Source organism: Cinclus cinclus, chromosome 7 (assembly GCF_963662255.1).
Source record: "Cinclus cinclus chromosome 7, bCinCin1.1, whole genome shotgun sequence".
In the NCBI taxonomy this organism is placed as follows: Eukaryota; Metazoa; Chordata; class Aves; order Passeriformes; family Cinclidae; genus Cinclus; species Cinclus cinclus.
Window position 1 is genome coordinate 17,927,823 of NC_085052.1, and position 25,398 is coordinate 17,953,220.

At 37.7% G+C, this 25,398-nt stretch overlaps 1 protein-coding gene across 4 annotated transcripts in view; it reads right to left on the minus strand.

Annotated features, from left to right (window-relative positions):
* The window catches only part of MAPK8 (mitogen-activated protein kinase 8), a 39,216-nt gene that overhangs the window by 4,965 nt on the left and 8,853 nt on the right, over positions 1-25,398 (minus strand). For 3 of the 4 annotated variants that reach the window (XR_009933363.1, XM_062496876.1, XM_062496877.1), the window contains exons 2-7: positions 14,777-14,943; positions 12,091-12,220; positions 10,852-10,910; positions 10,586-10,724; positions 5,777-5,942; positions 1,164-1,235 (exon numbers count right to left, since the gene is read on the minus strand). Coding sequence is in view for 3 of the 4 variants with exons in the window: in XM_062496876.1 (XP_062352860.1) it covers positions 1,164-1,235; positions 5,777-5,942; positions 10,586-10,724; positions 10,852-10,910; positions 12,091-12,220; positions 14,777-14,898 (688 nt within the window). In the remaining variant the exon portion in view is untranslated. Of the gene's footprint in view, positions 1-1,163; positions 1,236-5,776; positions 5,943-10,585; positions 10,725-10,851; positions 10,911-11,005; positions 11,053-12,090; positions 12,221-14,776; positions 14,944-25,398 lie in introns of those variants that run through there. The other variant, XM_062496878.1, reaches the window with a different exon arrangement.

The window sequence follows — 25,398 nt, forward strand, 5'->3', positions numbered from 1 at the left end:
CTTTACTGAAACAAAAAAGCAGAGTTTGGGTCAGGAATTCCTAGTTGCAGATGGCTAAATACTGGGGGAGAGCTCAGATAAAATTTATATACTAGTTCATGTTCTTCCCAACTTTTTCTTTTTAGCTGCCATCAAAGACTGGATATCAGGCTACCTAAATCTACAGTGGGTTGAAGCAGACCCTCTCTTATATTCTTAAATTTTAACAGCAGATCTCTATATAAGGATTCTCGAGCTCTGCTGAGCTTTAGTACAGTTTCTGACAAAAGAAACAATTTACATTGTATGGAACTGAGTCTAAATTGAAAAGCCATGCCAGCAAACCAGATGCATGAAGCAAAGCATGGTGCAGCTCATGCAATGACAGAGCTGTGTGAAAGTAAGGATGCTCTGGATTTCCTTACCATGGCTCAACAATCTCCATCCCGTTCCCCCCCTAAATGGTACTGTATCAATTTTTAAATAGCAGTCTGCAGCAAAAGCAGGAAACATTTCTTCTGTAAGCAATAGTAAATCAAACAGGATATCAAAGTCCAGTTACTTTCAGTAATTTTAGCAATGATCTAGAGGTTTCAGTTCTGTTTGTTTGAAGCAGACTCTTTGTCTGAAATACTGTTCACAGGACAGCCCAAACAGACACCACCAATCCATTCATGGAATAGAGAGACAGAAATGCCAGCTATTTCTGAAAGCTGCTTGCAGGATCAATTCTGCATACAAAAAATAAATCTAATGAAGATGGTTAGGAATTTTTGTAAACATTTTTTATGAAGTGCAAAAAACAGTAACTACAAGCATGCTCAGGTACTAAACAAGATTAGTAAATTACTGCATAAAAATGAACTCCAAAGTAAGACCCAGTGAATGTGAACCAAGAAAACACCACCTAAACAAAAAGCAGTCTGTCTTAAATGTGACAACATTCAAAAGTAATGGATAAGGACTGTATTACACTAGAAAAAGAAAAGGAGCGGGGGGGGGAAGGAAAAAGAAAAAAAAATAAGTGTTTGCCCAAGTGATATATAATGGACTCGCAAATTGCAATTTGAAAAGGCAGTTTAAAACCAGTATTTTAAAAATTAGAACCACCTTAATCTGGAACTGTATCACTGCAGTATCTTCTAACCTTTTACAACTACATCCTAGGCCAAGGGTAAGGATACGATCTGTACCAGGAAATAAAACACCACCTTTGATCATTTCTCCCATGATGCACCCAACTGACCAAATGTCAACTGAAAACAAAATGCAATGATATTAACATAAAAGATAGTTACTAAAATAAAATAAATAAAAATATCTAGACACACACATACACATGAAGTGACAATAAAAAGCATGTGCAATGAAAATGAGTGAAGGTGAATGTATGCTAACTACAGGACCAGCAGAGACTATGTCCTACTGCTAGGTGCAGCCTGAATATAAATGATTTTTTTTAAGTGTATCACAAGAAAAATCCATGTTCATTTAATATAAAAAAAAAATTGCACAATATGCATCTTCATGACACAACATCAATAAAAAGGTTAATCACTTCCTAGCTAATTCAACCTGCTGCAGCAGCACAAGGATACAGTCCCTTCCTGGAAAGAGGATTTTGTGGCAAACCATTTCGCCCATAATGCACCCCACAGACCATAAATCCACTATGTTTGTAGCACAAAAAGAAGGAAAAGCAAAGCAAACGGTCATTTAAAATTAAAAGAAGCATAACATGACTGCATCCTATAAATTGCAGAGACAGCACAGGAAGAAGAGCAAGTCTTTGTATTAATCAATGAAAACAGTTTAACATAAACCATGTGGAAGGATCAGCTTTTAACTGTCTCAAATACAAGGCAGAAAAACATCCTTTGTTTAATATAGTGCTTGAGCAAGAGCTTGAGCAGAGAGAGAGAGACACGGATCAAGCAGAGTAAAGCGCTTCTCCAAGGCTGGAGGCTTCAAAGCCACCTCTGCCAAGAGAATAGACTCAAGTACCAAAGCCACATTGATTCCTTGAAAGTAATTCCACTGCAGTTGTGGGAATAATTATAAAAGTAAAGTATCTAAGTAAACTGACCTGCAAAAATATTGCCTACTGAAACTGTTCACATTTTTAGGAGAATTAATTATATATTGCATAGGAATTACAATTTGACATCAAGTATTTCCTAGAAGTCAGATTACCATGCATCTCTCTCTCGCTTTAAATAAAAAGCAAACAGAATCAGTAAAAGATCACTTAGAATTTTAGAGGATCAGTTAATGACAACGTTAGTATGCTCCTATATTTTCAGTTCAAATAATTTGTTTTAATATATTTCTCCAGTTATGCTGAAATAACATTTTATACAAAAGAAAAAGTCAAAAGCAATTTTTAAAAGAATGAAATACGCATTTTCCACATTTCCTTAAAATAAATCGCTCAGAAGACATACAGATGCACAAGTTTACTTTGTACAGGTAAGCCAATTTCCTTTGCAGTTACTTTCAGAGGTATTGTTAATTCCATATGCAAAAGTTTTCTTGAAGTCATAACAATGAAATTTTATTTTTATAAATACTTTTGTCAAATATGACACTGGAATTTCAATTAAGCAGATAAGAGAGGGATGTAAGTGACAACAATTGTATAGTAAGAATTATATATAAGTGTTTTGAATGAGGTCAATAATGTCAAGCAAACAATACTACTTTTTATTTATCAATATTCCTTCTCCTTTATTTTTAAGTTCCTCTAAAATAGTATCTAGATAATATGACAGATCACAGTTGTGCATATTAATAGGTCAAAATTAAGGGCCTTGCTCATTTAAAAAATATTAACACCTTAGTTTAGTGCTCTTTTTCCTTTAAAAACTTTCTTTTCAAATACTTTTCAAATACATATTTTTTGGCTAAGAGACCCAAAGAAGCCAAGTTTTGCATTTGATTTTTAAAATAAAATTCTAAATATTGACTTCTTGATCTGCTAAACAACCTGCTGCCATCACTACCCAAAATATACCCAAATCTCTTGCAATTAGCTTGTGTCCAACATGATAAAGTTACTGTTCTCCTGGTATCCCTTCAAAACCAAACCTGAGATGTTTTGTGGTGTTTTGATTTTCTGCTTTCATAAAATCAAACAAAAACCTGTCTAATTACAGGTCTCTAACTTTTGTAGCAAGCTGAACTAATACTACTGTGAATACTTTTACAGAAACTAAAATCTCATTACAGATTTGAAAAATACTTTAAAAAAATCTGTTGCTGTCATAAGGAGTCCATTTTATTCTTAACAAGCCTGTGACCTTACTGATTTTTATAACTCTAGGAGAAAAAATATCATGTGAAAATGAAGTTTAAACCCAACCTACCTAGTAGGAAATGTAAAAGTAGTTGTTTCAGAGTGTTTAGGGCTTTCCTTGTTTTTCAGTGTTTCCTTCCTGATAATCATGGACATAAGAGGGCATAAACCTGTTAAGGAGCGTATGCACAAACAGTTCTGATATCCTTTAGTTGGTTTCTGTGACACCCCAGAAACATCCTTCAGTAACAAATCCTATGTAAAAGTTAACTCAATGGATTTGCTTGGGCTCCTTGCTAGCTCTAAAACAATTGAAGATTTTGCATCTGTGTAATATAGCACCAAAAAAAGTTACTCGCAGTACTTTATCTCAGTCATCAAAATAGATACTGCAATCCTCCCACAAGTTCAGCAGGGCACAAACTGCAGGAAACTGCCAGACAACCTAGGAAACATTAGATAACTGTTAATTTTCAATATGTAACGCCACATTAAGTAAGTTCCCAGTTAATTTAACTATGGGTGTAATGGGCTATAATAAGCATCAATACTAACAGGTGTGTGGCTCCTGGACAGCCCATGGTTTTTACTCTAAGTGCATCCTTGATACCCATCTCCCTGTCATGGCAGCTCCACAAACTCCTTGGCTGAGAAGACTTCACAGCTCACATAAACTGCCTTTTAGTGAGAGCAGTACGTACGGAAATGCAATTGTCTTTGGACTCACTGCGTACATTTATATTGTCCAGAAGTGCCACTCTCATTTCAATGACCATGTATTTGGCTTTGGGAAGACATGGTAGCTTTTCAAATGAAAGTAAATTACTACTTAGGAGGCATGACATAACTCATGCTTCCACAAGGAACAGGATTGTCACAAGCTTGACAGGATGCTCTAGAACACAATCTATCTAACTCCAGTAGTGGAAAGAATGTTTCACACTTCTTCTTTCCACCCCACAAAATTACTTACTATTTTAGAGAAAAATTTAAACTGGGCAAACTTAGTCAGAAACCTTGTGGCTTTCATTTTATCAACTCCTTCTGTAAGGCAGCTGCATGACTCACTACTACAGCTTTAGGTACTTGAATGTACCTTAAATAGCCAATATAAAGTCTTGGGGGAATAAAAAGGCAAACTTAAATTTGCAAATCTAGAAAACTTTAGCAATTAAAAGAAATAACTAACTTGCTCTACTCAGCCTGCGGCTCCTAAATTGCTGGAAAAACACTCAGCCATTGAGGATATTTGAAGAAATTTACATCCTCTCATACACACTAACAATCCAAAAAAATAAAAATCACAGTCTTGCAATAAATACTCACTCTCATTCCCTTGAGCTGGCTTCTTTCATTGCTAGCAACACTCACACACAGCCCGAAGTCACTTCCCTCACTGGCACGCAGCTGCCAGGCAGCTTTGCAGACTGTATTGGGAACGCTGAAAGGCAGAGCAAGCCCCAGCTGTGTCCAGAGGTGAGGAGCCCCACCTCACGTCCCCAGGAGACAGCTCAGGGACTCCCTGGAAGCCTGGCCAGCAGAGTTTGCCACGCGCACGGTGATCTGTGGACAGCACCAGCCCGAGGTGTTGACAAGTGAAAGCAGGGAGCTGCCTGAGCTCGGGACAACACAGCAGCGACATGGCTGCAGAACCAGGCTGCTCCAAAGGAATGGCACGTCCCTTTGTTCTCCTAATGGCTACCACTAGCTGTTTCCTTGAAGGTGCAATGTACTTGATGCTTCCCTCAAATGACAGATCTTTTTTCATCTTCCTGTAGAAGATACCGAGAGGCAGATTGGTCACAAAGACAACATGGTGGAGAGGAAGTGTACAAAAAGTAGAATTCCCTTGGAACTCGTCAGGACCTCAAAGAATCTATGATGCATCGTGACAGTACTCTCTGTATGCTTGTCTCAAGTATGTTACTGAGTTTTTCTTCAGCAACATAAAGAACTTGGTGCTAAAGGCTTAAAGGAAGCTGGTTTTAATAAAAAACAATGCCATAATAGATAATCTTAGCTTGTTTGTTCCTCAGTAGACTTTATGTTCCCTACTTCCTGAAAGGCCATACCCAATACAGTTACTTAGCATTGAATTTGGTACACGTATCTACTGATGAATTACAATTTACACCTCCACCAGGAATAAAGTCAGATGAAGGTATGTCAAAGTACATACCACATATTAAGGAAATATATTTCCAGTTCTTCCTGGATGTCATGTATGCAATGGATGTCCTGTATGTCATGGATGTAATCTACCAAGGAAGTTATTTAAATTTTTAAACAAACAAGGCCCTCGATTTCTTCTCCTATTAAATGCAAACATTTTCTAATGGGTTGAATTGAATAAACAAATTGGTGTATCCAGAATCTGCATTTTGGTCACAAGACTAATTTATAAAATTGCTACAGCTTGAAAAAAAACATTAACATGTAAAATGTGGTGTGCCAAACAAAAAAAAAATAAAGCTATGCCAAAGAAAGACTGTATTTGCTGACCGTTTTCTTTGTATCCCATCCCTAGGATGACCTCTGGTGCTCTGTAGTAACGAGTCACTACATAAGGCGTCATCATAAAACTAGTTCCTGCAGTTCTGGCCAGTCCAAAGTCAAGAATCTTCAAAGTGCAGTCTGACTTTACTACTATATTACTGGGCTTTAAATCCTTTAAAAAGAAACATCATATATGACTGCTAAGACAAGCACAAAGTACTCTGTGGTTCACATTTTAAAAAGATAATATTGCTAACATTAAATCCCATGCACACAACTAGGTTATTGCTATAACTGCAGCTTTTTCCCCTTTGCATTAATTTATGTGCATTCAGCAGACTACAGAATTAATTCCTTTATTGTGCTTGTAGATTTATATAGCAATTAAAGAAGGAAAATACAAAAAAGCATTACAAGATATTAGCAAAGTCTGAAGTAAATTGAGGTTAGTAAGAAGTGTTAGCTCTGAGGAAAGATCTAGAAACTGCTCACTGGAACAATAGCTATTACTACAATGCAGAACACAAGTAACATGACAATCACTTCATTCAATAGTCATCTTGATACAAGAATTACTAGAATTATAATGAATGTAAAAGGTTTATTTGCTAGTTGAAGTTACATTACCCCTTTTGAACCAATATATTTCTCTGAACAGAAAGGAAACCTCCATGCCCACATGGTTTTAATTTCCAATTCAGGACTTTGTTTTATACTAAGTTTGGCAACCAAACCCAAAAACACACCATTGAAAAACTGCCAAAAACGAACAATTATTAAACTGGAGTGGAAAATGCTGACATATCTTCAGATCATTTTGGTTAGCAACATGGTAACTATTCTCTATACTTGAACCCTATTGACAATAGTGGCTTTGCAACATTTATTTATACAAACACCAGACAGGCTTTCTCTGACATGGCCTCAGCAGGATCTTACACACATTTGAATGTCACAAAGTAAATATTACAGAATACTTCAGAATAACTTTGCAATCATAAAATCATTCACAGCACACAGGACAACACAGATAAGAGTAAGATAATTCCTGCCCACACTCTATTGAGATTAATGAGAGAAAAACTTGAGATGTGACAGAGGACTCCAGCACTAGAGCTGCAAGCATTTGATAAGTAGTTCTATCTGTCATTGTTTCTTAAAGACTTAAAGGTGGATATCTGCAAGATTTATGTAGTTTTCATTTGTACTTGGATGGCTTTCAGCAACTTCCTCATAATGCTAAGAAAACTGCATTAAAGATAGAGAGGAAGTAGCTAAGAGTTCCAGAACAACAGAATTTTAATGACTAGTTAAAAGTCATGCATATATACACATTCACACATGCATTTCCACACAAAGACTCTGCAGACAACTTTAGCTTAAAACATTCTCAAACACCACAAATTAAAGTTCTATAAGGGATTTTGGCCATTTAATATGCATGTTTCAGATTCTGTTACAGTCCTTTTTAAGATCAACTTTATATCTGCACACTTCTATTATTTTTAGGACATTCACTGCAGAATTTAAGGTGCATGCTCATGTTATTAACTAAGCTCATCCTTCCCAAAACTGCAGGATTAACACTCAAAATGTTAAGAGATCTTCTCTTTGCTTACCAAACGCTGTCCATCCTTATTTCTGAACACCATGTAGCTGTCATGAAGCCTAGGATCAAAATGATGAACTGACTTACACTACATTCAAATTCATGCAGAGATGGAAAACCTGCATCTGTTAAATACATCTTCTGTTAAATAAACAGAAACTCAAAAGCTCCTTTGGGAGTGATCAAATTAATTAGGATGGATAGAACCTATAGCAGAAAATCTGTCACTGAACCATGAAAATGTAAAATGTCAGTGCTTAAGAAACAGATTCTTGCATGGCCATCTCCCCATTACCCAGACAAGGAGACAGGGACATCACTAGAGGGTAAGCCATGGCTTCTGTGGGTTCTTCTCTTTCTAAGAGAAGATTTGTGAAGGGCTTCTCTAATTAGGCCCCTTTGTTATGTACTCAAAATCAGGCAGAATTCAATGTTTCAGAGCCTCCACACGAGACTAATGAGACACTCTGTGTCCTTCAGAAAGTCAGTGAGGCACAACTCTGCAATACTGATCATTCATCTTCAGATTATGAAATATAAATTAATGTGTACTTCTATATTGGCTGGAAATTGCATCTCTGCAAAATGTTGGAACACAGTAATGTTGATTTGCCAACATTTGTTGAAGTCAGTGCAAAGTTATGGTCAAATCTTGACCCACTGATGTGGCAACTAAGTTTGCCCCTACAACTTTAAGGTGAAGTTGACCAAAACTCTTTGTTTCATCTCTGCTTTGTTCCATGCCTCTAGCTTGCTATTAAAAAACCCATTTATTTCTATGGCAAGTAGTATCCAGTGCTATAAGGCATACATACAGGTTTTTGTGATTTCAGTCATTCAACAAGCTTTGAAAAAGTTACTAAGATGCTGACATTACCACAGCTATATTGGAAGCTGAAGAACTCAGTCAAAAAACATGTGAAACTACCAACACCAAAAAAAGCTTAAAAGGTCACTAGAGTAGAACATTAGATTTGTAGCCAGAATGCTCCTTGGGCAGCTGCAGTAGTTCAGGCTATGTTGAAGAAGTTTCAATAAAGTAATTAGCTTTGGACATTAAGGACTAGTGCTGAAAGCCCAGAAGAGTGGTACAAGGAGCTACCACTGCAGTCTGTGTGACACATGTCCCTTTGCAGGATATCTTCCTTGCACTCCAAAGTTTCACTCAGCTTCCGCCACAGAGAAACAAATCTTTCATATTTTGCACCTTGAAGTAAAAAAGGCACAACGCACACAGCAGGTAACACTGTGCCTGAATATAGTCAATATTCTAACAAAGTCTAAGAAGGAGCTGTCAGCTGAAAATCCTGCTTCACAGGAAGACATGCAAGTGCAATGTCCTTCAAAAGCATCTGCACATGTCCTTTAAAAGCATTCATGCACACATATGGTGCTATTTACATAGCAATTGTATTTAGTTCATCCCTGTATGATAGGAAGCATTTCAAAAACCGAACCTGTATTTACAGAGGCAGGAATTCTATCCTCAAAGCTGTCTTTACACTTGCCCAGCTATTTGTTACTTCTTTTCTACAAATGTAAAAACGTTTAAATTTATCCACAACTTCTGCAGGATCAATGCCCACTTCAGGACTACAAACCACCCTGAGGCAAGCACACTTTTAGAAGCTCCCTTGAGCTTGTGCTAAGATTCACGGAGAGACATTCTTACCTACCTACTCTAGCATGTGCAAGCAATATACTGTTTTCCAAACCTAAAAAAAGACCTAGAAAATACACAGCATTAAACTTGCATAGCTAAGTTTTGAAGAGGAAACATGAAACTGCATGCAAACTATTAATTCAGACCCACAGATGCTCACATTAGAACACCATGGGCTGCATAATTTCAGTCATAAGCAATATAGTACCACAACAGTAAGTGAAACAACCTAGTTTTGCCAAGCATTGCCAGAATAATGCAAAAAGCCCAAGTGACCTATTTCAAATGCCCAAAAGTAGACCAAGCAGCATCAAGTACAATGCTTGGTTGCAGGCAATGCTTCTTCCTTCCTTGCCCATCTCTTCCAAAACAGCAGTTCAGGGAAATTGCATGCAAGAAAGAAGGTTTCACCTTCATTCTCTGAGCTCCTGCTCCTCACTGGAATGGAGCAGCTGATGGGTACTAGAACTAATTGAGCAAAAGGAAGAAGCATTTGCCCATTCAAGCTCTATTTTCTATTCTAATAATTTTCCCTGTTTCCTGGGGAAAAGATGGCACACTGAACAGGAGTGTCAGACTGCAGATCCAGGTTGCAGACCATGCAACACCCCAGTCACAATGTGGTGGACCACTGACCTGGACAAGCATCCTAACATAGCAATTCCTGTGGTAGGGCACAGAACTGGCATTTGTGATCTGCTTTCATGTGCACATCATGAGGAAGACTGTGTAGTAAGGGCTGAAACCTCCCCACATCAGTAAGCTTAATTAACTCTTTTCTATTGCTTCAGAAGTGAGAACTTCTCAAACTCTTAAAAAAATTCACAACAAAAAACGTAGTACGAGAATAATACAAGCTTACCATTTCCCAAACCAACAAGATTATACTTGAGAAGTTATAACCAGACAATCTCAAGCAATCTTTAATCTATTTAACATTATATACAAGATGATCAACTTGAACAGGCAACTTTTTATTCAAAATCTCTTGACTAGACTGCAACACACATGCCATTTAAAAGCTGGGGTTGGTTTTGCCTGTTGACCATTTGAAAGAATGATTTGTGACACACAGGTGTTATCCAAGTTCCAATTACAAGTCTCTAATCATCATCTTATCTGGAGATTTCAGATAGTTATTCATTACTTTGCTAGTAAAGGAGCAGAAAAAATGTGCAGTTCTTTCAAAAGATGGGATTTCAGGTTTGGTTACCAAAACAATAAAGGCAGAGACACTTCCAGATATCCTTTCCTGCTGTGACTACTAAACTAGAATAATATACAGAATTAGAGGAGGTAATGTAACTCACTGCAAAACTCTTCAGTTTGCTCTGTGCAGATTGTTATCAATCATTTAAACATTCAAAAGGCTCATTCCAGAATTACCTGGAAAAAGGTGTGATGATTTCCTTTCAGCTTTCTCTCCCTGCCTAAGGGACAGGCTATGAAACACCCTTCATGCTCCTATTTCTAACTTTTTATCTTTTAAAAACTGAAGATAAAACCAGGTGCAATGCAAATTATACAGTTTATTTTCACTTACTCTATGAATAATTCCAGCTGAATGAAGATGTTTGATGCCACACAGCATTTGATAAAGAAGATAGGACATTCGTTCATGGTCTAGCTCCATCTGAATCACTTGGCAGAGATTTGCATCCATGAGCTCCATCACTATGTAGCTTGTGAAGAAATAAAAAAAAGAACAATCATATAATATTGCCATTTTACTGTATTCTTTCTTTTGCTCATCTTTTCATATTAATACTTTAAAAATAAATTCTCAGCTTTAGCTCAAATCTGACTTACACATCTTGAAATTCTTCCAGGGATTTTTGTGGTGTGAACACATTCAGTAGGCCGATTATCTGCAGGGAGGGGGAGAGGAAGGGTAATTGTACCACAGCAATAGCAAAGCTGCAGAGTCAACATTTCAAAACTGGTAACTATTATTCTGATCAACCTCCAGGTATACACCGAAGCTCAAGATGCTCAGTAGCTCCACCAGGCCTAAGATGATGTAAACAGATACAAATGATTTTGGAAGGACTATTTTTCCTCCACAAATCACATAATCTAATGACACTCTGTGTGTTAACATTATGATATTCAAATCTTAAAACCTAAGGAGCTTAGTCACTCTTCCCCTTCCTCCTACTTTCAGTTTGAAGACCTGGTAAGAATTTTTTCTACATGAGGAATAATAAAACTAAAACTTGATAAAGACTCCCTAAAAGGCACCACTTTGCCACTGACAGAGGTGAAGAAACAACTTCATCCAAACAGAAAAACAGGCTCTTAAAAATGATTTAGGACATTTTGCATTAAGAATGGATGGGATGTACAGAATGAGGTCAAACTACTACTCATCAAGAATTAGGCAGGCTTGCAATGGTTTATTACCATACAAATTATGCTATTAGGTGGAACATCCTCCAGAGAATCCACATATAAACCATCCCTATCTGATAAAAATTACAAAATTTTTCCTAAGAGCTAGAAGATAGAGGAAGTTTCCAATTACACTCTCCCTCCCTAGCAGCCAGGATAAATTTTATCTTCCTGATGAGGGATTAAAAGAGAAGGTAAAGAAGACTGCTCACATCTGCGTCTGAAGGAAGAGAACTGCTGACACACCAGCCTTCTGCAGTTCAGCTCCAAAGCTTCATAAACACTGCACATCTACTGCTGTCACAACACAAGATTCTAAACTCATTCATGCACGGGGGAAATAAGGTATTACAGCCTATTTATTTTTTCTCTTATGTGTTTAGCAGCAGGATGCACTTACCAGCCATGGTACTCTTATTTGACAGCTGCTTGTAAATTTTAGCAATGTAACACTGACTCCCTTGCTGAGTTTGAAGGGGGTATTTAAAGCTTGGGTAGGTATTAAAAGCAGCTAATAACAGTTCTTCTGCAAGACCTTTCTGTACTTATCATGGAGGTACAACCATGCAATGGAAATCCCCGGTCACTTTCCGGACTTTTACAAAGGATAACCTTCCAGTTAATTCTTTAGCATCTGAAGCAGGATACTGCACTCACATTTTTGTGATTAACACACTTCATAAGAACAAGCTCTCTGTAGGCTCTTTTAGCGTGGGTTTGGTTCTGAAATGGTCGGCTTAACTTCTTGATTGCAACATTCCGCTCGAGGATGGCATCATAAGCTGCACTGTAATTAAAAATAACATTATTACATCTCTAGTGTAAAGGTATTCTAAGCTGTGGCAACTGCAAATATTTTCCCCTAATTTGTATCAAATCTGCAAAAACCACAAATTTCCAGTGTTATCCAGCTTTAGGAACGTGATATAGCAAAGTGCTCTTGTATGCTGAGTGATTCAAAATTTAAAAATACTTCCCAGATTCAGAGCATTAGCACATGACAATCTCTACAACATAATGCAGTATTTCTGCTTTCATAGATACTGAGTTCTTGCCACTCACTGGCATCAAGAACAGACCATCTATAAAGATCCAAAACACTTCAAACATAAAAAACACGTCAATTTTATATAAAAATCTTCCCAGTACAAGGGAGAAGGCAGAAAAAGTAGGTTATAGAAAGGTTCCATGCTTTCACTTACGTAGGTGCTTAATATCCTGATGACAATGACAGCATCAAAGTCAAGACAAAAAAATGTTACAAAAGCTTTAGCCTCTAGATGTCACTGGCTTTAACTTGGTGATAAAAAAATAACATTTTGTTTGAGGACTAATGCCAAGATTGTCATATGATTCAGTGACACAGGCTGTTTAACTGATGAAGACTGTTACTGGAGACAACTCCCTTACATATCACATTTCCACCATGGGAAGGCATGGCTTGTTTTTCCTGCAAGAGCTAATACAACAGCTGACTGCCATGCAGACTTAGGAAATATTTATCAGTTACTAAAAAAGTCTCAGCAGGAAAGATAATATTTTCTTGCCTCTTCTCAAGACTGGTACTCAAATCAAATGAAGAATATCTGCCAGTAAACAGTAGTATCTATTAAATCCAACTCACTGCTTTTAGAAGTGGATTGTCTGTGTAGTATGTAGGCTCGAATGATTTGTAGTTTATCATCAACAAAACCTCTAGACACTACTAAAGGAAAAAAAAATGGGAACAACACATACTGGTAACTTTTTTTGATGTACATTTTCCACTGTATCTGGAATTCCCCCACCTGCCCCGAAGATAAGGATTATTTTAAGAAAGGCTGCTAACATACCACTCCTGTTCTAATATTTAAACTTCTGCATTCTCTGTACATAGCAGCCTAGAGCCTGTTTCAGTATCAGACCACCTACTTAATATTCCTCCGAATCTTGCTGGATCAGTGACAAAACAAAACAAAACAACAACAACAAAAAAAAAAAAAAAAAAAAAAAAAAAAAAAAAAAACCCACCCACAATCCAAACCATCACCACTAACAACAAAAACTCCAATCCAGAGAATTGCACTGTATGGAGATACATAGGCATGATTAAACCACAGTCCTTATCTGGGTAAGCTGTGATTTAACCAAAAAGGTTTCAATTACCACTAGCAGGGATTACAGAATAGCCCTAGAGTAATTACAGGGTCAGTTTTGGGATCTCAGCTCTAGGAAGGGCAATAAATTGGGAAAACAGGCAGTAGTAACATATGACTGGCCATTAGAAGGACAGTAGTAACATCTAAAGCTTTTATTGGTATTTCTATAGCAACCAACTAGCCAAGCAACTGTCTACATTCTCAGTACATTAACACACATGGAAACAAAATTCAGATCACTTTTTTTGTTGCTGCTAATGCCAGAAGTTGCCATTTCAAAACCAATTCTTTCTAGAGTTCAGTCTTCAAGTTTCCATTTGCACTTATTACACTGTTTCATTAACCCTGCTAAAACACAAATGTGAATTAAAACCCACCTGTACTACACATTCTCTTTACACTGATCAAGACAAGATCATGGAGGTAAAGAGGTGACAGAATTGAGATAATGCTTTCCCCTAACTTTCTCTTCCTTGATGTTTTTGTATTTTTATGTACCTGGTTAACATCTTAAGTGTTACAATAAACTGAATAATCTGCAAGGTCCTGTGATATTTACATCCTTCTCAAACATTCAAAAAAGCTTCCAGGAAAGTTAAACCAACATTTCTCTTTGAGGCAATGGCCCTGCACAGGAACCAGAGCCTACAAGCAGCTAGTGGTCAACACCTTAAATCAACTGGACACTTTACAGTTCACACAGCAGAGCTCTTATTCAAAGAATGACATTGGCAAGTTATACTTTCCCAAACTGCATCAGGCACTCACATATGACAGCCAGCATCCCAAATGCTCACTCACTGATATTGAGGACTACCCAGATTACGAAACTAACTCCTAACAAAAAACTCCTAACAAACCATTTCAGGAAGTGCAAACATTTACAAGCAGCAAATATTATACAGAGTATTTCTGGCTTTTGTTTCACTGCAAGCAGTGCGGTTTAGGATTAGTTTCTTTATCCGCTTTCTTTTTCCCCATTAATTTACAGGACTCAGCACAACTGGCTGAATTTGCACAGAAGGACATCAGTTTTAAAGCTGAACAGGTCAAAAAGCAACAGCAACCACCCTTGCTGAGGAAAAATGACCACCAGTTACCATTGATGCTTTACATGTAAAAGATAATTCTCTATACTCCTGCTCTGTAACATATAACACCTCAAAAAATTATTTTTGGAAACCCAAAGGTTTATTTAAACTTACCATACTATCCCTTGTGCTCCTGATCCTATTGGTTTCAAATTCTGATACCGTTTCAATACGGTGAAAGTTGAATCTCCAATTTCAACACTGTAGAAATTGTTGTCTCGCTTGCTCCTGCTCATGACGGCGACTTGGATAGTTCACTTCATCCAAACTTTGCTTCTGGCCTATGAAGAAATAAAATTTGAAAAAGTAAGATTTTACGACTATATATGACCTGACATAAGGCAAAACTCCTTTTAAGACACAAGACACTTCCCAAATAAGTCCCAAGTGCATGTGGAAGTTATTTTTAACGTCTGCAGGAGTAAGATGGCATGCGTTTGAAACGTTGTATTTTTAGGAGTGTTCCTAAGGTAAGATTCTAGAAGGTCAAAATAATAGAAAAACTGAAAGTTAACAGATGGTAGCAAAAATCTTAGGTGGAAATGACAGAAGATCAAAAGGCAGGAAGCCCCACATCATCCAGAGAGCTCCGAGAGTCCTACCATCCCTTCATATGCACATGGTGCAACAAGGGAGCAGGGCTTGGGCCAGAGACTCTCCAGAAGCCCCATTCAACCTGAACTGTTGCATAATTCCATAAATAAAAGAGAGTGACAGAACATGAACTAGTCTTCCAGATATTGTAATCATTAAAATACTCTTGGTCACAACCATCAGGAATACCTGACATGGATATGGAAACACACACAGTCCGTCGAAGCCAGAAAAGGAAAACTGACCTTGTCAGACATATTTCACGAGGAAAATTAATAATCACAGACAGAACAAAAGCAAGAAAAAAAGGATGTATATTCCACCAAACTCCTCTTGTATTAAAAAAAAAATGTGACACCTCAATGCAGATGTCCAGAGAATAAATAAAACTGTACTGTGGCTTTTGCAGTAATATTTCTCATTTCTTTGATGCTAACTGTGCACTTCTAACTTTGGATTTACACAGGTTTTGAGTGTAGCTATAAGAGATGCCTTGTAGTGCAAGTATTTGACTAGAACTGTACTTGTTTCGACAGAGCATGCTGTTTTCCACTGTAATTAACCTAAGGAACATTTTCCCATATTATTCAACAGCCCCAAAGAGATTCTTGCCTTCCATATGCCACAACACTATACATTTGTTAAATTTTAAGCAAGCTTTGAGAACACAGACACTGCAAATGTTGCCTCCACAAAAAATAACAAATATTGCACAAGCAGTATTCTTTTAAGAATCTATGTATTCCACCTTTCAGCTAACCTGCTTCCATTTTGCAGCTAGAGGTACAATCAAAACACACTGATGTTCTTCAAAGGAGACATTTTAAACTATTTTATATATCATTAATTTAAAATGCACTACCTTAATTGGCATTTACCTCAAAAGAAATGTCAATTTGAAGATGCCTTTTCCAAAATGCTGTCAAAAAAACCAAACCTCTGTTACAAAGAGTTAACTAAATACCAAAGCAGGTTCTCTCAGTATTTTGGCAGTTTTGTTAAAGGCTTCCTTCCCCAGTTGACAGGGGAGGCACAACTGGGGACTAGGGTTCCTTAACACAAGGAAAAATCTATTTCCAGACCATACTGGTAGGGTGCAGGTCAGCTTACTGGAGGGAGACCAAAAGCCTAATTTCTTAGCAATACATGACCAACCCCAGCTCTTTCTTCCCTAACCATCTTACCACTATATCTTTGGATTCTGCCACTTTCTCAACACTCTTTTCACAGATGTACTTGCACATAGTTTCAGAATAAAAATGCCCAACAACATATAATGATAAAAACCCCTGCAAATTAGAAAAGAGAAAATTTGTTGTTGACAGTACGCAATCAGCCAAACACATCTCTGAAAATCAGAAAACAAAGAACCAAGGCACTAATTAATGTAATCTTACATTTGTTCATCGTCAGCTGAGAAAAAACCCAGCACCTTCAGTTTATCCAGTGAAACTGTGTTAAGATCTAGTGACATTGAATAATGCAGGATTAGATGGCACAGATTAGTAGACAGAGCTCTGTTGTTTGGTATCAGCATCAAGATAATGGAAGCTTAATAGTTCACTTTGGATAATTCCTCAGAAACAAATGCAGGAAGGACTGCTCCCCTCCTTCCAAGGTTTCCAGGTGAATGAACACCTTTCCATTAAAAGTCAGTATTTTGAATAGCCAAAGACCAGTGTTTAATTGCGTCTTCTTTCATTCTGTTGGACTTCACAGAATCAAAGAGTGAAACAAAGCAAGCAAAGTTTAAGTAAAGGATCTTTAGAGACCGTGTTCTCTGAGAAAATAATTCCTTTATAGTAACAGATTTTACATATATACCATACATAGTATTATAGCCAAGCAAATTTTATTGCCTTGAAACCTTGTAATTTGCTACAAAAAATTGTAATTCGTTCAAAACTGTAAAATATGCTTGCCAATATATACAAAGAAATTTGTATTTACTAACCATTTAATAATTCATAACAGTATTTTAGTATACAGCAGCATATAAAACAACTCAATGTTCATTTTTACTAATAATATGAGAAAGGAGGGAGAGGTACCCCAAAGTGAGGAAGGAGTGTCTCCACTAGCTGTTAAATTAGCATTCCTTTTTCTGCAGCCCTACATGGCCTTCACCAAAATTTATCAGTTGTGACAGCAAGAGGTTCAGTCTCTCTCTTCATTTTAAATGCATGCTCTCCTAGCATAAAACAGATTTACTCAGTGACTCAGAAGACATGGAGACAATTCTCAGAAAAGTAATTTCTTCTTACACATTTTGTGTGGTGAGTGTGGGATATAAATAAGGCACTTGGATGTAGTGCAGTATGATCAGCAAAGAGGTCTTAGAAATTACATATGCCTTACCCCTGCCTCCAACCCTCTGGCTTTTCATCTGGTTATTAATTACAGCAGTCTCAGATTGAAGCAGCCCTGCCATCCATCTCCTCTGCAACCCTTGCTTCAGTTTCTTGTAACTTCTACACATATTTGCACATCAGCCATGGAGAGTGTCAGCCTCTCATTTTACAACCAAGCTTACTTCCATTCAGTGCTTTGCTCCCACTTGGCTCAGAACCCACTGTAACCCCCCTTTCTTCATCTCAACGAAGCATCCCCACAAATGCCTGGTCCTGCCCAGCTGTGTGAACACAGAAGAAGGCCAAATACTTCTTTTCTCCTATCTGTTAATTTACTGGCAACTAGTCTTATGAAGCCTAGCTTCAAAGATCCACAACACCAAAAATCCAAATATCTTTAAATATTAAAGCAAGTCTAAATTCAGAAACTGTCAGGCTTTTAAGATTCTTGCACAACGTATGTGTGCCGTATCCTTCATTAAAATATGATTAAGCTATATCAGATAAATTCTCCTGTCTGAAATTTGACATTCTGTTCCATTTTTCTAGCAATTTTGCAGAAGCACTCATATGGAAAAAGAGGGAGGATGGAGACTCCAGATTTCTATTATTAATGAGGAAACTAATAATACATTTGTCCCATTAACTGTCAACTTGCTGGAATAGTGTCAGTGTGGAAAGAATCCCACAAAAAACTTCAATTTCCTCTCACACATCAACCATTGTGCCTTTCCCTGAAAATACCATGCCTAAGCAAATTATACTACATGGCAACCTTTTACTGGCAGTCTGCAGTCAGTCAAGAAAAGGATATTTTAAACTGAATTCTATGATATTCCTATGTGGTTACTGCTTCTTCATATTTCCCTAAGTGCAATTTACCCAAGGAAGCACAACAAACATGTAAGAATTTGAAAGTAACACTGTATCCAAGTGAAATCCCCTAGGGGATCTGCAAGGCTGGGTGTAAGTTTTATTCTGAATTCACTAAGAGCAACTACAGTTCAACAGGAGACTTTAGGTGGTCAACAACTTCCACACCTCAGCTCTGAACAGCCTGATACAGCTGTAAAAACAAACATGGATGTGTTGAACATAGAGCTCCGTGAAAACACAAGTAGCATTTATCTATGGAAGCATCGTGGCTAACCTTAAGAAGTATGGACATTTATAAATTGTTTCAGACACCTTCTCACCCACAAGTGAATAATACTAAGAATGAAGTTTGACCAGAAGTCTTCACCCAAGTTTAAAATAAGCATATTTAAAACAGTAAAGAAACCATGTATAGCATTGTTCATACCCAATATGCACACATTTGCCATTTGCTTCTGCTTAAAGAAAGGCACGTACCTTTAGCATGTCTCAACAAGACTGTTCTTCAAAACTTGCTGAGTTCAAGATATCAGGAAGACAGCACAATGCTGCACTTCAACACTGTATTTTGCCTCTAATATAGAAAATGTTCAATTTATTAATCAAGATACAGGACAATGTACGGAGAGTGTATGTTAAATATTTTTTTCCAGTACAGCCTAAATATATTGGAGAAACAGATGGGTTTGGGATAGAAAGATACCATGGGAAAGGGAGGAGATAATTCTTTGTTCATACAGCTGTCAATTTTAAAGCCCTACTGCCGGTACGTTGAAAACCTTAGAAATGGCCAAATTAAAAAAAAAAAAATCAAAACACAAAAATTTGCAGTGGAAAACTATAAAAACATTAGAAATATATTTGCTAAACTTGTTTTTGCAGAGTGTATAAGTTGATTTCTTTAGACAGCAGAGAGTGATGGCTTGATGCTCATTCCAGACCCTGCCTCATTTAATGCTTTTTACACATCTGATACTACTGGTCAGAGCTCTAAAGGGACCTCTGGGGTAAGAAAGCTTTAGCTCTGAAGAGCACACTCCAAAGTGCAACAACATGTTTGGACCAGAGCTGGCACCAGCGTGGCTCCATGGAGGCTCACAGCTGTGCAGAGCTCGTTGGGACAGCTCATATTTTACCTTCAAAATTCAGTCCAGGCTCACCTGCACCAGCAGTCCAAGAAGTGTAGCTGAAACAGCAGGCAATTAAACACTTGCTCAGCTCATGGGCCCCTGATTAAGCACAGCAAGTTTATGTATCCATAATTAGAAATTAATTGGAAAACCATGTGCTTGCCCCAAGACATCTGGGTATTTGCCTTCTGCACAGCACCACTAGGAAACAGTATTTTCTTGACTATGACACCTGCTAGCCTTCATATCAAATACAGACCAAGACAGTGCTTTTGAAATCAGAGATTACTTTGAAAACAACACATAATTATGCACAAGGTTACTTTGCCTAGGCAGTGACCTGAATGCATGCATTCCAGGCAGAAAGAGGAACAGAAATGGAACAGGTCTTGTGAAAGAAAGCCTCTCTCACTTTAAACAAGAGCACAAAATATCTGACAACCTCTTCTGCACTTTCCCATCACTAGAGATACTGACAATGAACAGGAAAGCTTCAAAGGTTGCATTAAAAACACAAAAACCATACATTTGAGAGGCATCTCTTCTGTTTAGACAAAGAAATGGAACACCAGCAATAATTTTGCCAATAGGGACATGGCAATAGAATAGGCCAGAATACTGCCAACTTGAAGGGTGGAGAAACATTTGCTCTATACAGCTCAGTCTCTAAGACTACTCTTAAGTGCTGGTTTATACATTCATTAGACACACAACATGAAAATCCAGGATTCATCCTACACTATAATGCAGAATCCCTTACTCTACGAGTATCTTTTTGTGTAAGAAGTTAAACATATTCAGCTTATTTCTACTGCAGGAAGAAGTACAGCTGAGAAGATATTTTCATACCTCAGTACCCTGAAATACAATAAAACATAAGAAATGAGAAAAAACACAGATGGGAACAACCACCATTAACTACAAGTTTTGCATTAAATCAGACTTAGTTTTCATGTTTGTGACTTCTAAAGCAATCCTCTCCTAAACAAGCAAGCATCAAGTGGGTTTAGTTTTGGAAGAAACTTTGGACGCTAAGCCATCAGTCTTTAGGGCAAGACATGTCTGAGGTACAATACAAACACCAACTAACAGCAATCCATCTGTATGTGCTGGAAAAACTGTTCTACAGTGAAAGATTACTATATGAGCTGCTCAGAAGTAGAAGTGATAAAAGATGAAGACCATGACAGTCAAAGAGATTGCAGAAATGGAAGAAGGCAATTTTAAAATAAAACAATTACATATATTAACACACCAAATAGTAATATGATCAACATAATATAACAACATAAGCTCCCTTATGATGATTCAGTAACTCCACTTAGAAGGCATCTAATATTATGAAAATTAATGTTCTGAAGGAATCTGTGGTTGACCTAGAAAAAGCCAACAGTTCTTCAAGTACACGCTAGTTTGCTACTGAATGCAAAAAAACGGACAGTGTATATAAAGCCCTTGTAATAATGAATTTTATTTAATTTCTTTGTGAAAATACAGTTCACACATAGCTGATTTGTATGCATCATGTTTCTGAATGATTGTCTAATTTTCAGCTGTCATGTTTAAAGGTTTCTGGACACCTGCTAAATGGATAGTGCAAACACAGCCTAGTTTTCACATAGGCTGGCTTCAAAGGCTCAAATTTCGAAAACAAAATAATTGTTTCTAAAGGTAACTTCATAGCTCATTCAGTTATTCTCAAAAGTAATTATGGTTTTAATGTTTTGTTTGTCCATGCTGCCCGCAAAACAGAATGCTGTATTTTGCAATACTTTCAGCTCTGTTAAATATTAATGCAGATAGAGCATTTGGAAAATTTGGAAAAGGGAGTTAACATTAACTGGGTGAAAACTGAACCAATATATTACTAAACCATTACAAATGCCAAAGATGTCTAAAAACCTGAAGCTTATTCTAAAATGGAATATTCTCACTGATGACTCTAGGATTTGCATGGCTTTCAAATTATGCTTTCACAGATCAGATGGTTTTAAGCTGAACAACCTCCCCAGGGCTATCTGAACTACTCCTAATGTTGAGGTGTGTTTAATGAGACCTCCAGCTGATGTGCACTGGACATGGCAGTGCCTCTCCTCTCAGATACAGCACACCTGCACTACACAGAACTCTGCCCTGCTCACACCACTCACGGGACAAGTGGCACAGCACAAACTGAAAGTCTACAGCTCTGATCCCAGGAGCTATCTTCTACTTGCAACTATTAAACAAAACCACAAATATACTGGAGTGATTCTTGCATAGCTCAGGTCTGAAGCACAGAGCAGGTCCATTTCTTAAAAGAACTACATTTTAACGTATTTTTTGTTCATCAGGAAGTCAAACTTCACTAGTTACAGATGCAGTAAAGCAAAGGTGAACACTAGATCTCAGTGTCCACCAAGAAAAGAAGTACTGAGGCTGGGAAAACCTGCATGAACACAACAAGGGCACATTAAGATTTAGATGTTATGACTTGCCTACTGCTTTCAAGTTCAAACAGAAAAGGGTAGTGTCACTCCAGTTTGCTCAAAGACAAGAAATTTAAGGCATATTTAATTTTTTTAAACTTTAGGACTGTTACATTTTTATATGGAGAATTCAAAGCCAATTACTTGATTTCTCAGAATCAGTTGAGTATTTAACAATAAACAGATGGCTTTTTCCACTAAAGATGGTGATTTCAGAAGAGATGCCAGGTTTGGTAAAGAAAAATAAATTTGGCTGTAAAGTAAAATATTCCTGAGTACACAATAGCAAATGAAACTTAAGAAAACATAATATGGGCTGTTTAAACCAAGGAATAACTTCACTGGTTTGGCAAACATTGTTTCCAGATTGATAAATCTCTTGCAAAGATTTAGAGCCCTCTGTGTTATCTAACTCTGTCCTAGGTACAATTTAACAGGAATTAATACGAACAGGAATTCCTTAATACAAATGCAATCCTTGCCATAATTTAATGTCACACTTTACAGGTTCATATAGTGACTAACAGCATGCTCCAGCTGAATCACAACTGTTTCTAGTCATCTAGGAAACTAGACATAGTTTTGCTCATATATATCTGCCATACCTTAATATACCTTATTAAGATAGTTACTGTAATTTGAGGAATCTACTAGAAGGGGAGGACATACAGGGAAATAAACCACCCCCTTCTCCATTCCAGCAGTCTTTTCTTGGCTAGCAGTCACCTTATTACAGCTTCCATGAAAGACCATCTACTTGAAGGCAACTGCAGTGGACTGAACTTAATTATGCATTTCAAGTCACCTGGAGGACCTTTAATAACAAGGAGGTGCCTACCACTTAAACAGCACAGGTTCACAGTGCCTGACAATGTGATTTTAATCTTCACGACTGATGCCTTTCCCCAAGTACCAGTTCTGCTTGGAACAGACAAGTAATCCTATTACCTTACCTAGAGGGAGCTTTCTTGACATGCTCAGCTCCAGATAGAAGTATATAAAAAGCATAAAGGGCCTCAAGAGCCACAAGGTCGTAAGAGTTTTCACCCTGATTAGTAGTGACTGAAGAGTTTTACCAGATCCTGAATCAAAACAGAAACAAGTATTTAAAATTTACCAAGGAGAACATGAAGACAGAAATAACAACAAAGCAGAGCCTGAATTAGTAGAGGAACATCTGGGTGGATTTTAACCCCATCTGTAAAACACACAATGAGGATGATGCAGGAGATTAAAATCCAAGTGCCCTGAGGATGAACTGAGGATATTCTAGGGAAACACCAGAGCTACTGATAAATGCTATTCAATTTATCAAAAATTCTTCAACAGACTCCATGCTCAGCCCTCTATTTTTTTCCTCTTACAAAAACAGGTGAACTTTTACTTTTTATACTGTTGTAGTAGAATTTCAGGGGCAGGAAAGGAGAAAAGTTCTTCATAGAAAAAACAACCAGCAACTTCTTCCTTTTTATCTACATTAAATTTAGCGAGCTTCCTGAGTTTTAAATCTTTCCCCCCTAATATTTATGTACTTTATAAACTACAATGGAATGGGGCAAAATGAGTCCATAACATTTCACATCTACTGAAAGCCAGTTTGCAGCTCAGAGACAGACCAGGAGTCATTAAAAAAATATATGCATACAGCAAAAAAGGAGCTATCCTTTGCAAAAAATGCATGTTTTGTTTTTCATTGTAATTAAACTGACCTGCTGTTTCTTTCAGTCACTTCAGTTAGCCCACAGAGGGGCTGTGCCAGCAGCTACAGCACAGGCAAACAGCCTGTTCTCCAAGCACCACTAACACTGAGAGCTTCCCTGTTTGCTTTGAAGGGAGGGACAGGAGAGGGGAGTTATTACTGGCAGGCAGGCAGGCAAGAATCTCTCCAGGAAAGAGGAACGTACTTATTTCCCAAGAAGAGCTCCCAGAAGCAGCTGCTGGCAAATGCAGCCCCTTAAGTTTTCCCTTTTCATGCTGTTACTCAGCCTCTCTTGAAAAAGCCAGTTTCACTGACACTGAGGACAGACATGTTCTGTGGTGTCACTGAAGCAGGGATGCTCCAGGGATTATATTTGCAGAGTTAGTCATACAGATAGGAACTGAAGCTGGCATGTTCTCCAGCACTTCTCCTGTCAAACTTACCAGATCAATACTATAGCATCTAATCAAAAGTAAATGTTTCCACTAAAGACTCTGCTATTTTGGGAACCTCACCCCAAATGGTTTCAAAACTCACAATAACAAAATCAGGAACTAGCTCAAACAGCTAATTTTCAACATTATGTTTTTGCACCAGTGCTGGAACTCCCTGCAACAAATTACATTCAAAAAATACTCAACCTGAGATAGCAATCACTCACAGATGCAGTCACCAGTGCCAAAATAATAACAGCTGAACCTGAAATTAGGGAAACCTGAAGTTGGAGGCAGTGATTTTTGTATTAGACAACTGGAACATGAGCTTTTCCACTTCCATGTCTCAAGTACCATTGAGCAGACTGGTACACTGTCAGAAGTAACTAAGGATTCAGAAGCTGTTTAAGGAAAGACCTGTGACTGACAACAATAAAATTAAGACTGTTTACTAGCAGAATACTGTTACTGCCTATAAACAGGTAGTGTAGGATCATATGCAAACATGCAGAAAGCCACAAGAAACAACTCATGTTGTTAAATGCTGCTCCAGGTGAGCCACTTCCGAGCACTGCAGGGGCAGCTGGAAAAGACAGAACCACCAAAGCTCCACCAGGGATTTCACATAGTGCTCCCTGTGGAGCACCTCCACATCACATTTCCTTCAGAAGCTTAAAGCAAGCATTCCTGCAAACCAAGTACAACATACCAGCATTTTCTCATCCTGCCTGCTGAACAAGGGCTAGCAGCATCAACTTCAACTGCTGAAGCTGCATTCACAGCTTCTGAATACCCTTTATACACAAATCAGTATCACAACATATTTCTTAAGCCTAGCTGGAGCCCTTAAACCTAGCTGGAGGCCATAACCCTAGCAGGAGCCCTTAAGCCTTGCTGGAAGCTTTAACCCTAGCAGGAGCATCTAAAAAAAAAAAAAAAAAAAACAAAACAGAACAAAACAAAAAAAAAAAAAAACAGGAAAAAAGCCACATGGTCTGTATGTTTCTGTTTATCTTACACACACTCATATTACCTAAACCAGTCAGGTAACTGTTTCACTTCTGGCACTTCGAGCTACTCAGTTTTAGCTCTCTTTTACAACTGTGACTAAAGCAGCTGGTCATAGAAGAAATTATCCAGACTTTTGGTTTAAAGCTTGCCTGCCAATTAGGTAAAACACAGAT